The sequence below is a fragment of the Gymnogyps californianus genome, chromosome 27, assembly GCF_018139145.2.
Source record: "Gymnogyps californianus isolate 813 chromosome 27, ASM1813914v2, whole genome shotgun sequence".
Lineage (NCBI taxonomy): Eukaryota > Metazoa > Chordata > Aves > Accipitriformes > Cathartidae > Gymnogyps > Gymnogyps californianus.
The window spans coordinates 6,929,293-6,946,812 of NC_059497.1; the positions used below are offsets into that span (position 1 = coordinate 6,929,293).

Here is a 17,520-nt window from a genome sequence, read left to right on the forward strand (position 1 = left end):
GCACCACCACCTCCGCAGCAACCTCCAGCCACCCGCTCCTGAGGTCACAATTCCAGCAGGAAATAAAAGGCAAATCCTTAAGCAGACATCCTGTACTGTAGGCATAGGTCACCCAGGGTCTGGGTTTTCCATTTCTTGAAAATTTTCAAGCAAAGATGTGGTAATTTCCAAAACATCATGCTCTAGTTCTACTGCATTCATTAATCCTGATAAGAAATTTTGTTGTCAGGACCACAAATGACTCCTCTGGCCTCTACAGTCCACAAAATGACAACTTTCCCTTGGTCCTATACTGAATCATCACGCTAAACTTAATTGCATTGTATTTCCTCTAGCACTTTTTGGTGAACAGCCATTTCTTCAATGGAAAAAAAATAAAAGGGATACTGTGAGAGAAACTTTTGTAATATTTTCAGCTACACCAAAACACTGTGCAAGCTCTTTCTATTTCAAGTTTGTTTGTCTGCCCCCTTTAAAAGGTCATCATTTTTTTTCCACAGCTTGGGCTGTTATCTTAGCATCACAAAAAGACTTCTTCCAAACCCCCCCAAAAAAAGAAAAAAGAAAATCACAAAACATCCTTTTGGTTAATTACAGTAAATAAAGAAGACAAGTCATACTATGGAAGCGTATACACATTTAACTGACATACGTGTGGTCAGGTTGTCTTCCCCCACCACCAATGCTTTTAGACAAATCATCTATGCCAGCCTGAAGATTCTCTAACAGTTAAAAATCAACATGAGACTAAAAAGCATACTCAAGGTTAAAAAAAAAAAACCCAAACCCCTGGGAAATCTAATTCCTGCACAGTTCTGACTCCACACGGAGATCCACCACGTCGTCATCAGCCACATACGGCTCGGAGGCTTTGCCCTACGCCCAGTGACTCTGCGCACTGCTGCCCATGGGAGAAGGTCTAAAACCAGCAGGGAAAAATTTACCAGCCAATTCCTCTCCATGATGAACGGAGGGAATACCGATGCTGCCACATTTTTGGTGATGACAGGATGTTGTAAGCAGAGCGCTCGCTCCGATACAAAGATCTCCTAGACCTCCCATCTTCCAGGGCTCCAGAAGTTCCACCCTTGGCAGGCCACAGAGCCACGTCACTGTCACCAGGCTGTTGCCAAAGGAGCAACAGGTATATTCTGCATTAGCAATCGCTCTCCAAAGGACTTCGGGTGTAGCCCCATGTGGAGTGCCCTGCGGGCTTAACCAACCTCTCCTCCTCAGAGGTCTAGTCCCCTCGGAGGCAGCACCGCTATGCCATCACCCGCACTGCCCCTTCTCACCCACCAGGCTAAGGTCCCTAAAACAGTCCTTGATAGAATCATAACCAGTCCAGAAATTTCCTTATTCCTCAGGTTTTTAGCCTAAGTGCAAGCAGAAGCAGCTGAAAGGAACCTGCCCACGGTCAGGCAGAGCACTCGGCACGTGCTCTGCTGAACCAGCTGCAACGCACGCCGCGGGGAAGGTCTCTCCTTCCGAAAGGCAGCTGGACAAGGCTGGCAGAAGGAGCTGCCCCACACCTTCGCTCCTGCGTGAATTCCCCATTCCTGCCCCTGCCAAATCACCAATCGTAGTTTCAATCCTTTATTCACCCAACCTGCAAATAACTTCAATTTTGGAAAAGCTTCGCAAAAGACTTGAGAAAGGTTTTTTTTCATTTTGATGTGAGTAACATTTTGATCTGCTTTCTCCTTCCAAACATGAATATACCAGTAAGGTAAGAAAATATCATGGCTTTTGCACTTCTTTTTTTAAAGATGGATTTCTCTTGAATAAGAGAACCCATCGATGCAATCAATATGGATCCAGAGGGAAATGAAACTGCATCTCAAGCTCTCTAAAAACACCAACATTTAATTTTATAACATAACCAGGGGTTTATTCCACAATATAAACTGCAACATTTGATACAAGCTACCCAAAAAAGGAGAAAGCCAAAATACAGCTGTGGCAATTACTTTACAGACCTTTTTTTTTTTCCTGTCTTCTACATCACTGGGCCATCAGTGACACTAGGATCTAACATTTGCTTTCTGTACATCAACCAATGCTAGAAGCAACACGCTGTTCAGAATTGTCATTCCAGTCACTGAAACCAGACATAGAAGTTATTGCTCAGATAAATAAACCTAGTCTACGAAAAACAAAGTGGAAAAAAACTAAAGTCTCCAAAGAGTTAACAGAGTAAACAGGGATTTCCTCAAAAGAGGATTTATTGGAAAATTCATGGTGCAGGTTTTTTTGCACCTAAACCAAGCTGAATTAAATACGCCGGTAAATCCCAGAGAGGTAATTTAATGCTGTACAATAAAAGGTGCATGTTTCAAATGCCTTCCAAATCGGTGGAAACCCCTGCTAAACAGCATCTCAAACCTCAACAACCACAAACAGATCAAGGGAAAATACAAAAGTGTCAAAAATTGTTTTGAGTTCTGGAAAATGATCCCATAAGGATAGAAGTAGCACCATTTGCAATCTGGTTCTGAAACCAGCCCCTGTGGCTTTATTGAAAAACTCTGATAACCTTCTTTACTCAAGTCCTGAACGGTTTATGGGGAGTTTTACTTCCGATATTGAGAGTCCTTCCCAGTGCAGCTGATGCAGATGTAGTCCTCCTTCTCTGCCATTTCTGGAGAGATGCCCACACACACCTGGTGGAACCACTGGTTGCAGCTGCCGTCGCACTGGACCCAATCCACCTAATGAAGAACAGACATACTGGTGTTCAGAGAAGGACCAAGCAAACACACACAGCATTCATTAGTCATCTTGGGGCTCAATCTATTTAAATGAGTGAGAAACGTCCCATTCTACAACTGGCTAGTGCTGGATATCCAACTCCTGCTCATCGTTCTCTGGACTCCTGCAGTCCAGCTCCTCTGAAGCTGCGAGAAGGGCACGCTTCTCTTGTCCCTCCCGTTGCTTTCCCACCCATAGCAAGGTTACGGATGGCAACTTCACCGCGGCCCTCCCAGGCACCTGAGGATGTCCCTCTCCTCCGTTTGCCAGTACGGATGGGCCCGTGCAGAGCTCCAAGGCACTGCCCCCCTCCACAGAAAGACTGCAACCCTCAAAGTCTCTCTACACCCGTATTTCAAGAGCAGAGATGAATACGGTGTCTGCACAGCCCCACCTCCTCCTCCCAATTCCATGCAGATGGTTTGATGTCCACCTGCCTTCCCCACTCCCAGCTGCACGGCTGCTCTGGGAGAAGGTGGGAAGGACCGTTCCTAAACGTGTCCCAGCAGCGGCAGACACTGTCTCTGGGTGACCACGTGCCTCGTGCTCTCTTTGTAAATAGTATTTCTGCAGTCAAACAGTTTCAGGGCAGCTGATTGTCCTACATCCCAGCATTCAGAACACCACAGCGGGTCTGCCACTACTGACCTCATCTCCCTCAGGCTGGAGACAATTCACAGCAGGGCAGATGGCATCTTCATCCTCAGAGTCCTCCTGCTCAGAGAATGACATGTCTGAGGGAAGCAAGTGGCTTTCACTGGAACGCTGCATCTCAAAGAGACGCTCCCGCTCTCTCTCCAGTTTGTTAGTGCAGAGATCCTTTGAGTGATTCAGTTTCAGTTTCTTCTTTTTGGGTGTTCTCATTTTTTTTACTCTTGCTCTCTTCTCGTCACTGAAGCTCTCTCTCTCAAAACGCCGCTTTAGTTTTCTCTCCATGTAACTAATTCCATCCTTTTTTCCTCGGCAACACTCATTCTATTGGAAAGATATTTTGGCAAAATTGTAAGTACGCAACTAACACTCATTATCCTGTTATTCCATACCCTGCTTTTAGTAACGGGCTTAAGTGAAAGTGCGGCGTTTGACAGAGTGCTGCCTCTTCAGCAGAAGCGGGATGCGTAAGGGAGCAAAGGATAGGGTCACACCCCAGTGACAGCATGTATAGAAAAAAAGATTCTCATTTCCTGCCTCTGAGTCCACCGCTTCAGAGCCACCTCTCTCGGAAAGCCTCTTCAGCACAGGCCAAGAGTCAAATTAGGACAGAAGTATTTAAAACAGAGAGTGACCATAAAAACCAGATTCAAATTGCAAAAATGCATTAGGCCACAAATGATATTCAGTAGTTTGTAACAAATTCGTTATCAACTTCTTGACCCCTTTTGAACAAGGAAAACGTATTTTCATGGAAGTACAGCCACACACACAAACCTCTTTGTGAAGCTTATGGGTTCAGGCAGAGCCTCTGCTCCAAACTGACCCCAAGCTCACTGCTGTTGTCAGACACTTGCCTTTTCATTTGTCGGTCCAACGGATGACCTCTGCTCTGTTGGCAAAACAGGGCTTTGCTTTGTGAATAGGATCTGGTACAGCTCCTGTATTTCAGGCAGAGAAACCTGTAGCAGCTGGGCTTCCATCATCAGCTCATCCAGCTCTGTGCTAATGACTATTATGAAAGACAGGAAGAGAGGAGAAAAGGAATTCTTCAGTGTCAGCACTGATGAGAACTGCACAGATAATGAAAATTCTTCTCTGGTAGCACATTAAAAAAACCTGTGAAAGACTTTTTTAAATCTGCAACTGTATGAACTAACTCTTATCTGTTCCCTCTTCACGGCTCATTTTTAACAGCAGGGTTAAAAAGAAAGATAAAGGCTTGCACAGAAGTTACTGCACTGTGGCTCAGTACCCTTCCATGCTTGCACTTCTTGCTGGTTCAAGGATAAGCATTTGCCATCAGTCTTGGCAATTTCTCCTGCTTCTGAAGCTACAAGAAGTGTGATGATTCCCTCATTACCTAACCAGTGGGTAAGATGAACAAACTGAGTGAAATCTGTAAGTGAAGCCAAGAGAGGAGAGGAAGAAAAGCTGAGAGGATGAGCCTTACAACTGAGTCCTGCTGTACAGTGACCACCCACTGCTGCTATCAAGCTTCAAAACTTCCGCTGGGCTTTCGAAATAGTCACAGCTAGGGGAGGCCAAAGTCATTGTGTAAATAACAGCTTTTTAATGTAGTATTCAGTACAACTCAAACATGGCCTGAAAAACAAACCTGGTAGTACAAAGGACTGCCTTGTTTGATTTTAACTGTAACATTAAACTGAAGTAAGTGTCTTGTGTTATGTTAGTATGGACTAAGCTGCACTGACTTGAAAACATGAAGATAAGACTAGACCTGTGTCCCTGGAGCATTGTGCATCAGGAGGAAAGAAATGATAAAGAACTTCTTTTACAGTCGTAAAATGATGCAATTTATAGCATGTCTGTGTTAGTCCGATAAACACAAGGTCTGAGCTAGGAAGCATGCAGAACCTGCGCTGAGTGACCTGGAGCACAGCAGCTAAGAAAACTCAAGTCTTGTGACAGCTGTGCTGCAGCAAAACTTACATGGACTCGTGTCCTATGGATTAAGCACCCCGTGGTTGCCAGCACTACTTCCCTACGTTGTTCCCATCCACCTCCTACAACTTCAATGGTCTCTCCCCTCCACTTCCCCCTCTCCTGCAGCCCGTTTGGCTGGCCACGGGCCACTGTGTGCTGTGCATGTGGGAAGGGGCCACCTCTCGACTGACACCTCTTGTTCTGCCGCACCACATCTTTTCATTACACACGGGAAGTTTATATCGTTGAGAAATCGACCCCTCTGCCAAAGCTGGACACTAAGTTCCAAAGTTGCTGAGAGGATGGAGAAGCAACCAGGCACACTGTGCAGTCACGTGCCTCCCTGCCTCGGCCATCTCCTGTTGACCAGCACACCCTCTCTTCTCCACCAAACACAGGGGGACAAAAAAGGAGGGGGAAAAAAAAAATTGAACTAAAGATTACAAACCATGAAGTGGGATGCAGTGCTGTCCTGTAGAAAATGGAGAATGTAAATATATGGTTCTGTTATCCCAGTCATGAGGCATGGAGAATGACATCGCTCCAATTGTCTGGGAAACCTAGAAAACAAAGCAAAACACATAGATATTGTCACTAAACATGTAGTTTTGAAGTGCCAAATAACTGCAATAGAATCAATACTTGTTTCTCTTACAACTGCTTTCATCCTGTACTCCTGGAAGCTGTTCAATCTAATACACCCAAATCCTTCATCCTACACCTGGAAATAGGCAAAAGCAACTTTTATTGCCAGAATTCTTAGCTGTGAATTATCATTTCCACAGAGATCAGAAACTGGCCCTAGCGTATGCAGCAGCATGCTCCACCAGAGGAGAACGAGCCTGCGGAGCAGAGACAACAGAGGCAGAGTCACTGTAGGGATAATCCCGGACTTGTGGAAGCGAGGGCTTCAGCTCCAGAATTGACTCAGGGTAAACATTAGTTTCCTCCTTTTGTTCACGATAAAGAAGTGATTTCTCACTGCCTTGATCCGATGAGACAGCAAACTGTTTTGAAGCACTTCTCTCTACCTCAGCACGCACAGAAGACATGCCAGTGGCAAAACACACGCTTACTTATGCAAAGGCCACTTATGCAAGCCAGCAAGTGTCAGTTCTGGACTCACAAATGTCAGAAAGGCATCTCACCGGATGCGTTCCAAAATATTGTCTACCTCACTAATTCAAGTGTCTGGGTCCCTTTCAAAATCTGGCTCTCATCGATTCTCACAGCTGTTTTTCAAGTGAATTTTTCAAACTCATCTAAATGCTCCACATTCTTCTCTTTGGCCAGTGCCAAAGAAGCCCAACTCCAGTGGTTACTGCTACGAGCTCCTCTGGGGGAATGAGAGTGTTGGATTACCCCAGATAAGAGGGAAAACAGAATTGTTACAGGACAGGACAGCAATGCTGAGACACTGGATTCACCACAAAAAACCACCGCAAATCCATCAAGACCAAAGCTTTAGCTCAGCGCCTGTGCCGAGGCGGCTCTGGAGGCCACCTCTGACCTGCCCTCAGTACCACTGTCTCCAGGACGGCTCCTTAGCTCAGGCACAGCGAGGGACCCAAGCCGATGCACGTGGTCAGATGCTCTTCCACTGAGCTTCCCAGGGACTTCTGGTTTGGGAAACGCGGTCACAAGGACCTGCGTTAGCTCTGCTAGAGTTACCTTGATTTAGGAGGTTTACTGACTTGAGCTCCAGAGCACACAAAAATGGTTAGACTGCTTTCAGGTCGGAGGAACCTCATGGTACCACGCTGAGCTAATAAAACTGTGCTAATAAAACTCAGCTTACTGTTTCCATTTCTGGCCGAAACATCAACTTACAAGCCCAAAATCTTGCCCAGTTTTTTTCAGCTATACTAGTTGGTCTAGTAAGAAGATACTTTCAAACCTAAACTATCAGAAAAAGTCTCTTAGATCCCTAAACATAGTTTTAATTTCTAAAACTAGGCTTGCCTGTTTGAAAAATTTGGTCAACAGAAGCAACTTGGTACAGCTGAGTTACTTGAGAAGCAGCTACAACGCCTCTTCAAGCATGTGTGGCACATTCGATGTTTTAACATAACTGAGCATGAAAACACATGCATGCAGACTAACTGTAACAGGGTTGGACTAGCAAAACTAAGGTGTTTCAATCAAAAAGTAAAAGCAACAGAGTGCATTTCATTTTGGGATGTTTTATGTTCTTTATGCGGCACAGACCTTTTATTTCAGATTTCTTCTGCATTCATTATCTCAGGAGAACTAGAAATGCTTAACCCATTTCCCACTTTCCCTGTGCTTTTTGCTGAAAGATCTTTACTGGAGGAAGTTTGAAACTCCCTCATGACCACACCTGAAACAGCTGCTGTAGCTTAACTCAGTAATATTAGCAGAGTATTCAGCTTGGGAGTTGTAGTGTAAGTGACAAGGAGAAGGAGGAGCAGTAACGGATGAAGGTACCCTGTTGAAAACAACCTCATGTGAGAGCTAAGCTGGTAACACACTGGAGGGTTTGTGCCTCTGTTACTAATTCTCAACACTTAAAACTATATTGAAATACTTGTAAGAACAGAATATAAAGACAAATTGAATACTAAGCACTCTAGAAACAATAGCTTCAGCAACTCTGTCGTTAATAGTGTCACATTAAAGCGTAGGAGCTGGGAGGAGGAGAAAGGAAAATACGCCCTTTAGGAGTAATTGCTCCCAGGACGCCGGCAGAAAAAGAACACGAAGCTGTTGCTGGAGGACACACACATCCTGGCTAACCGTCGAGGCAGAACCCGAACTCCTTCTATCTGTAAAGCAACACACCAGCAGTCTGCCTTGCCAGTATCTGCATGCAGATACAATGAACCCAAAACCCAGAGGGGTGTTACAGCCTGTTCTCGCTGACCACCCACCCCCAGGAACCCCGGAAGCAGCTCAGCCTCACCTTGTTTGTCTCTGGCAATTGGCCTGCTGTCGCTTGCCATCTGTTGTACAATAATCCTGAGCCAACTTTGTCTTGTATAAGTTTTAGATTCCCTGAATATAACATTTGTTGTGCTCTGTGCTGCCAGTTCACAGTTCTCTCGATCATGTACCGTAAGGCATCCCCCTCAGGAAGCCTCACACGGATACGCTGCAAGGAGGCCAGCAACGGTAAGATCTTTTCTAAAGGTGGCTTTTCTGATCGATGACAGTGTGGACAGAGCCACACACGAGGTCCCTGCAAAACGCTGGGCACCGAAACACAGCCGGTATGGAAGAACCCTCTGCAGAGTTCACACTGTATCATCGGAGCAGCCGGCTCCTTCTGGCACAGACAGACTTTCAGTTCTGCATCCTCTTCACTAGACAGCACCTTCACTTCGTTCGCTGCTCGCAGAGAACGCAACGCTTCCATCTCCTTTAATCGGGCTTCCCCAAGCGTAGCCATCTAAAAGGGAGTTCAAAGAAAGGCATGTGATCTTGAAAGGAACATTACTCATTGGAAACAGGGTGACCTCTGCATAATCACACTCTTCAGATATGCCAGCGAGTATTTCAGATCGTTAAGAAGCTCCTCACCCCTGTACGCTTTCAAGGCTTTGAATGTTTGAAGCGAAGCAGTTATGAGGATGTGCAGTGATGTGACTTCAGTTTCCTTCTGTTTTCTCACCAGGCCCAGAGATACAAAGCTTATTCCTTTGCAAAAAAACCCCCTCCTAACTCCCTTCCTCTCTGTTCCAAATCCTTCATGTTTTGTATTACAAAAACATTACCTTCATTAAAATAGCTTAAATTCTGAAACAAGTGCAGATTTGGCTTGCAGGTACTTCTCTATGAACATGTCTCACATATGTAGTCTGACTCTGTATAATCGTAAAACATATCTGGGCAGTTTGCAGAAATAAACACGCGTCTCTGATACCCACCTTGCACACGCAGTCAAGTGCACAGGGCCGTACCCTGACCTATGTACTCGCTCTGGGGTTTGTAAACACCAAGTGAAATTCAGGTGTACTCCTGAATGTGTTGTTTGCCCTTTCTACACCTGCTCATGATCCTTTTTTTCAGGAATCTTTAGCATTAGCTGCTATTAAAGACAGCAATATATTTCAGTTTCATAAAGGCTATTAGTAGCAGCTGCAACTAAAATTCCACGCATTTTATTATGTATATAAAAATAAATGTATACAGGAGGGTTTATAAATATGTACAAAACAGTTATTTCACACAACTTGGCTTTGAAATGTGATGACTACAGAAAAATCAGCTATGCAAAAATTAGACAACTGTGTCCAGCGTGGGCAGATACGGGACTCAGGTACAGGACACTACAGTACGTACGCATGGGTGCTGAGCACTGCAGCTACAGCGTTGGGTTGTGAAAATATCCAGCCCTCCACTATGAGGAGATTCCTGTTCCCCTCGTGTCAGAAGCAAAAACTACATGAATGCATTTTCCTGGGTGCAGTCCATGCGAGTACCCTTCTCTTTCAATACCCCAACCGTTAATGGGAGATTATCTAGTCAAAGAGGAGAAGGGTGTGTGATTCAGAGGACCCAGTCTCTTCTTCTTACAGTGCTCGTAGGGACGCAGTCTGTAAGCGTGGTTTTCCAGACAAGGGAGGCCATAACCGAAGCACTGAACGTACAGGTTTCAAGGTGCTGCCGTAGGTTAAATCTTAAATGTCCCATACCTAAAGGGACAATTACATTCAAACCCTACCAAATCAGTCTAGTGCTCCTCATTAATCATGGGACACTGTTTAATCTGACCATGGTGGAGGCTCTGAAATTGGTCTTTTGAGATGAAGCACTTTACCACCAGCGACTAAGTCTGCTCCATCCAGAACTAGTGTTTTATTGACTTCACAATACATGAGGTTTTCTTTAATTATTTATGGTGTTTGTTTTAATTATAAATGGTGTTGGGTTATTGTGTTCTTGGAAAGGATCAGACTTGGGAAAGCCCTATCCTATCTTTAATAAGGATTTGGTACGGTGGGGGAAAATAGGTCTCAATTTTTTGTTTTGCGGTGCTTTGTTAGGCTACGGGCATTGCCCGGCAAACCGTAAGGCTACTTCATGCACAAAGACAACACACATTTTTTTCCACTAAAAAAAATTTTGTGAAGTCTGAAGCAAGCACAGAAAAGTGCAGTCCTAGAAGTCCTTCTGCAGAACAGCAGAGCAAGCAGCAAAGAGTGGAAGATAACACTCCCGCATGAGAGGCAAACACAAACAAAGATTCAGACAACTTAGAAGAAACTCCAGTTCAGAAAAAATCTTAAACCACGTACCGCAGATGCAGTATCTTTGCTCTCCGAGAGCGCTCTTTCTAAGTCACTCAGAGTCTCTAGCTTAGTGCTTTTCTTCTTTCCACTTGGCACTGGCTCCTTCAATTTCTTCTGCTTTCTCTTGAGATTCAGCATTCCGATATCACACCGGGGACATAACACCTGATGGACAGAAAAGCAGTATTGTCTGCAACATTTTTAATGCATTCGTCCTGCCCTAACACAGCCACGTACGACTGGTTATAACAGGGGTTCCTGCAGTTGTTTCCATCAAAGATTTGGGGGACTAGGATGAGGTTATCTGGAAAATGGGGAGAGCTGGAAGGTTAAAAATTCAATTCTATAAAATGAGCAGACCACAAACACCTCCAGGTTTCATTCAGATGGCTGGTATACAGAGGCAGCTGATACACTGAATAGCCTCCATGCGATTTAAGCTGCAAGCCCTGGAAAACAGTCGAGGATTCCAGGGGCTGCCCCGCATCCCCGTCTGTCCTAACGGAGAGAGGAGGGCTGGGGGCGTCAGAGGGGCTCGGCGTAGGCTAGAGAGTGTGGATTGCTCAAGAACTGCAGTGTTCACGCACAGGCAGCAACAGATTCAGAGGGCCAGCTAAAGCAGCTACAGCCTCACCCTTATCACAGCTAAACCTGAGGTGGATGAGGCGGGTAAGAACCTGCACTCCAGCGGCTGCAGCCTGATGCACTGACGTAAATGCAGTGCCACAAATATGTCAATATTCCCGTATTCATATTGAAAGTGTCAGACTGTGGCACAGCATGCCATCATTAGCCACTGATTAAAAGGAATAGAGAAAGTATAGCTAAATCTTAAGCATTTTAAAAGTTTAAAGTTATCATTAAAAGCATAGGTCAATCTAATAAAATTGTGTTAAAATAAGTAATATAATCCTAGAACAATTCTGCAAATATACTTAAGATTTACTGCTACTTCATGAGTTAACACTGTAACTCTGATGTGCTTTTGCTGTGGTATGAATGGTGGTCCTCTCCAGAGCTGAGCTCTCCTACCTCCAAAAGAGAGTAAGGGGAGTTCTCGCACAGAAATGTGTTAGCTGCGCACTCCTTCCACGCTTGAACTTCTGACACCAAGGATTCCAGCCTTGGCAGGTAGTCCAGATGCACTGGAATAGATCGACCTCTTGTGACAAGTTCCGCTAGCGTGTCCAGTACAGGCACACGTCCTCCAACCTGTCAGATTATAAATTAAGAAATGCTTGATGTATACAAGGCATACCACTTCCATGAATCACAGCAAGTCATTTAGATTAACTGAAGGTAAAGCTTGTAAAAACAAATTTACTGCTTAGACACTTCAGTCACTTCCACAGCTGTTATTCCAACATTTGCGCTTCTCATGCTCTAGTCATTAAGTACACAGACAAAACTAATAAAACACTTGGGGGGGGGGGGGGAAGAATATACTTACCAAATGACAGTTTAAAAAAAAAAAAGACACCGCCAACAATATAAGCAGACTCCCAATCTAACAATCTGCATTCACAGCAGAAAATCAAAATAATTTTGAAACAGACCCAGAAGGCAAGTCTAACCCAGTCCCTGCCATGCCAAGAGCAAGGAACCATCTCAAGTATCCGCTGTGCCATTTGAAAGTGAGCTCTGTTCATTCACTTTGCAGCCTACGCCTGAGGCAACCCGGTTACAAGAAGTCCAGCAGTAAAGCAGCACTGAGAGGTAATTTCTAAAATAGGCAGTGATGTGGGACTCGAGAACTATTCATCCAGAACAACCCCAACATCTCTAGCAGCAAATCGCAACGTACTGATACCAAGAACTTCCTGCAAGTCACAACGACTGCAGGCATTTACTAAAATCTTCGCAGAACTGAAGCAAAAATTCTTGGCACATACAGACACATCCTTCCATATTCAGGAGGCAGAATTTCAGAATCCAAACCAAGAAATTAGCAAATGCCAAGAACAATTCACTTAAGTCCTGTCAAGATAGCCCTCAAACAAAAGTATTACATGAACTTTATTCCTTCAAGATTTTAAAGCCAAGGACAACTAATTCTTTTAAATAAAAGCTTCTTGAACTCAAAAGAAGTTTTATTAAAAGCCCAATTTAGGTCAGATAGGCCTGAAAATACTAGTAAAGTCAGACCAGAGTTCACTTTATGGAAAAAACATGAGGACAAATGAAAACATGAGAAAATATTTGGCAACTTGTATCAAAATGTGAAATCAGGGCTATCCCAGTCCCACCCTTTCCTGATCTGTGCAGTCCTGCTGACCCCTGGCTCGAGTACTTGCGAGGCTGAGCCATGAACCACTTCGAAGGGTCGGCCCAGGCTACGATTACTCACTTGGGCTTGAACTAGCACAGTGTCTGGCTGCACGAGCAGTCGTGCTAACGCAAGGGGGGAAGTGGGAAAAGAGAAGAGGAGAGAGTTAAGCTGCCAGTGAACTGTAAAAGAAGCAAAGAACCTAAAAACACATGAAAGGAAACTGGATCCACAAGTAAAACTGTCTGAAAGGTTAAAAAAAAAAAATATATTCGAGTGGGAAGCGCCAGAAGCCAAGGTGAAAACCTGTACAGGTCTTTATCAGACTCTGGTTTTCCTTCTCTGCCATCAACTTTTTGCTCAGTTGAAGACTTATTTCAGAGTGTGAACATGGAAATGGAAATCACAAAGCTGGAAGGAGCCTTAAAAATGGAAGAGGATGGAGGGAAGAGGGAAGGAAGAAGAGGAAATCAAGCAACTTCCACCTCAAAATTCAGACAGAACTACTACAAAATTACAAGTATTTTAATCTATGAAATCAAAGGCTGACCGTACGGGAATAGAACAAGAAACAGCCCTGAGACTGGCTAACAAATGAGGGAACACCTCTCAATCACAGGATGTCTGAAATATCACTAATGATACAGATGTGGAAACAGCAAATGAATTCTATGGGGCCTCAGAAGAGGCAATGCCACTAGGTGTTAATATCCTTCTATCATCAGGTCTTGGTGAGACACACCTGCAGTACAGCACATGAGGCACGCTCCAGAAAGGTGCATTCAGAACTGGAGGAAATAAAGGACAGGACACTTGTCTGATCAGGAATAGTCCTGGATCAGAAAATATCTCTCTTTTTTTTTTTTTTTTTTTTTTTTTTTTAGAAGATGCTAGAGAAAAGTTATTTGTTTAGTGAAGCAAAAGAAGGCTGTGAAAAAACATAATTGGTGATTTTTAAATACTTTAGGGGATTTGTTTATTCAGGAGTTCAGCAAGCAGAACTTCGATTGTGTCACCTGCTCCATACTATGCCTTACAGGAGCACAGTAAGATGCAGAATGGTACACAAAAATATGATTACCAGGTAACTGTTATTAAGCGACTGAGCAAAACTTACCTTAAAAAGATACTATATTATGGAACTTTACCTTAACTTCAGATTTTTGTTAATAGCTCCTTTATAGATTTTATTGCAGTCAGTTAATTGCAAAGGTGAAGGACAAATCAGGTCCAGAAACAGAAGGAAAAATAATAGCACTCATCAGAGCATAACTGCACCACGTCCAAGGCAACAGATGTTACAGACTAAGCATTCTTAATTCAGTGCGATACTGAAGCACCAGGCGCGCACAGCAGAGTGCGGGTCTGTTAACCTGACAGGGGTTACTGTCACGCACCAAGAAGCCAAGAGCACGGTTTACGTACCTGCAGAGCTTCCACCTCCTGCAGCCAGTCTTTGGCCTTCTGTACCGCGTCTTTCAGTGCGACACCATTTGGGAGATAGGCTGGGATCTCCTCTATTTCTTTCACCGCTGCTACAAGACTGCTCAGTGACTGCCGTGGTCTATGGAAACAAAACACTCAGAATGTAAAACACCGCAATACAATCAGGGTTCTTCTACTCATCTGGCTTGTTAAAACCAAAGGGTTACACCAAATAATGACGGTATGTCCAGTACTAGAGATGCATACTGTACAATCAGAGCATTAGTAATGCAGGTATGCTTTTAGAAATGTGTATTTGGTTGCTATAGACTCCTACTAGAAATATTCACACCCTTGGGCTTAAGGGAGATCTAACTTTTATTAACTTTTGAATGGTACAACCTTGAATCCTCAAACGCACACTGAACCCTAAAACAGTACCAGCTAAGAGATTCTACATTAGAAGGTTAAAAAAACCCTGAAGATGGCTTTTCTGTATTTCACAATTTGATTCTGATGTTTTAGAAAGGTACAAACACAACTGCATCTCCATTTTGGAGATTAAACCCAAGTTTGTTCCAGTTTTGTGCTCTATGAAGTTGTCATTTTAAAACAGTATGGTTACTGATGGGTAAGAAATACTCAAATGCTTTCAGAATTATGGGGGAACATTTAAAAAAAAAAAATAAAATCAGGAATCCTGAGGGAAGAAACTTCGCATACAAGTTTGTGCCACCTTTCTAAACTTTAAGTAGACTGTACTCTCCCCCATTTTACTTTATAAATCAGAAGGTCAAACCAATAAGCAATAAATTTTTTCTCAGTAGGGACGCATTTGGCTTATTTCCTTCTCCCCTGCACCAACTAATCTGGAAAAATCTCCTCAATGTTAGAAATAGTCCATAGAATAAAATTTTACCAGTTGGTGGTATATATCTAAGCTCCATCTGGACATGCATCCTCCAGTGTGACACTGGGGGAGGGAAGAAAGTGGAAAGGAAGGAAGAGGCGTCTTAAAACCCTTCCTTGTGGCAAAAGGAGAATTTGCACAATGACAGTGGAGCACCACAAACACTGCAAGCCAACACCAACGTTTAAAATCGCTCAGTCACTCATCCCTCTTCTCCATCCCTTTCCCTTCTGGATGGCACAAGTTTTGCCTTCATGTTGTGAACCGGATGAACAAAAGAGAGCCCCTTCAGAAGTAAAGCCAACTATTTCCATCTTAAACAGCTCATGGAACTACAAAATACAACACACTAAGATTTAGCTTCTACCTGGCCTTTATCAGATTTCTGGCTTTGTCATCCCAGTGTTCGGATACAGTAAGGAGCTCCTGCAGCTTCGCCATTGCTTTCTCAACTGCTGGGTAGGGAGCGAGTCCAACGCCTGAGTCTATAAGACGTCTCATATCATCTAGAGTAAGAGAGTTTTGGTCTGAGGAAGCCAGCTGCACATCCTCAAGCCAGCGTGCCTGTTCCAGACGTATCCGCAGTTCAGCCAGTTGGGGTAGATCAACGTCGAAGTCAAAGCTGACATCCAACAGCTCCTGAAGTTCTGCAGCACTAGGCATTTCTTCAGAAAGGAGTTTTTGGCTTTGCTGTTGAAAAGCTTCCACACGATCAAGAAGATCCTGAAAGATATAAATGCAACAACAAATCAGAAGAAAACCCACTGCCGAATCTCTTAAAAATTTAAGTGCAAGCTTAAACATTTAAGTGCAAGCCTCCTGGCAAACACCACATTGCAATGCACACAGCGTGCATGGCAAATTATCATGACATCTGGAACACTTCAATAGTGTGTCTTCAACACATAGTGCATATATCAGCACCTCCTCACACATAGTGTGTCCGCAAGCTTGAGGATCATAGAACAAGGGAATTCCACTCCGAACTCCTTTGAACTAAGAGACAGGTGTCAAAAAGAGGTCTCAGAAGAATAGAAAGGATCTAAAGGGAAATTTTAGGTGTTCCATCAGTGCTGTTTTCTGGCTTTGCTCTGGAATGATTAAGAAGGCTGAAGAACAGCAAGGTTAAGATTAAGAAGGCTTTGAAGGATGGCTGGGAAGGGCACGGAGCTTCTGGGGTTCATTTCTGCTGCCTTGTGAAGGTTTTTGAGCTGAACCACACAATTCCAGTAAGCCACAGGCATTTTACTCTTTCATGCAGTGCAACACCTTCTCTCTCTCTCTCCCCATATGTTCAACAGCTAATTCCCCCCAAAGGTACCTCTGTGGCTGTTTGCACTTCAACCAGGAGAATGGACAGTTAGCCAGAGCGATCTCACACAAAGGCTGGAATTGTTCTGTATCTAGCCATCCTGCCCAATGCTTCTAGTACTGGCTGAAATGCTACTCCAGCAGTAAGTTCTTCCTTTGCAGCTGACATCTTGGTATTTTGCCAATGAGGTTGTTTGCCAGGGTAGGCAATCTCACCCATAACAGAAATAAAGCCTTTTTAGAGATATATTAAATTGTGAACCGATCTCCAGTAACTGTTGGTCATTTATATTAACAGCCTAATTTGCATGACTACATATAATTTAGGATTGTTGAGAATGATATAAAAGAATACCCTGACCATATGTGTTTGATATTTCCCTGTTCAAGAATGCCAGATGGAGAAGAACTGTTTGCATGTCTGGCATTTCTGAACTTCTGCTTTTTAAATAGTAAGATAATTTCAGAGTTACAATGCTATAAACAAATAACTGTAAATAGGATTACGTAAAATCTGATTCACACATTCCAGACCTGATAAAGCTTCAAAAGCAAGAGTCATAACGCTGAGTTGAACCGGTCTGTTCTGATTCAAAGTTCCATGACACTGTCTGGTCTCTCAGTGTTGTGTGGACACTTAAGAGAGAGTTCAGGAGCTGGACACTGCATCTCCTGGTTCTAAGAGTCACAAATATGCAAAGCCCTTCTCCTTTAAGACAGGAATTGCAGCTGCCCAGAATTCGTGTTCCTTTTTCTTTTATCACCTCTCAGTGTGATACGCAACATTTTGGCAAATTCTGAAACCAGCTCTTGAATTGCTTTCAACTTGTCTGAGGGCTGATCATCTGGTGAGCAAATAATCAGCACTAGCTGATGGTCGTGGGAGACAAAGTGATCTGACTCACTGTCAGCAGCAGGTACTCTGCTAGAACAAGTATTTAGGTAGCCTAGGCTCGTAGCTTTGGCTAGGGTTGTTTGTGCTGTTACCTGGAACGTGGGTTGACAGC

General features: G+C 43.8%; 1 protein-coding gene across 3 annotated transcripts in view; it reads right to left on the bottom strand.

Annotated features, from left to right (window-relative positions):
* Nucleotides 1-2,197: 2,197 nt before the first annotated feature.
* The window catches only part of KDM5B (lysine demethylase 5B), a 57,615-nt gene continuing 42,292 nt past the window's right edge, over nt 2,198-17,520 (bottom strand). For all 3 annotated transcript variants that reach the window (XM_050911300.1, XM_050911301.1, XM_050911299.1), the window contains 9 exons: nt 15,570-15,925; nt 14,293-14,431; nt 11,634-11,813; nt 10,608-10,766; nt 8,273-8,758; nt 5,798-5,909; nt 4,260-4,414; nt 3,400-3,726; nt 2,198-2,711 (listed from right to left, as the gene is read on the bottom strand). In XM_050911300.1, coding sequence (XP_050767257.1) covers nt 2,574-2,711; nt 3,400-3,726; nt 4,260-4,414; nt 5,798-5,909; nt 8,273-8,758; nt 10,608-10,766; nt 11,634-11,813; nt 14,293-14,431; nt 15,570-15,925 — 2,052 coding nt within the window. In that variant the 3' untranslated portion in view covers nt 2,198-2,573. The remainder of the gene's footprint in view (nt 2,712-3,399; nt 3,727-4,259; nt 4,415-5,797; nt 5,910-8,272; nt 8,759-10,607; nt 10,767-11,633; nt 11,814-14,292; nt 14,432-15,569; nt 15,926-17,520) is intronic.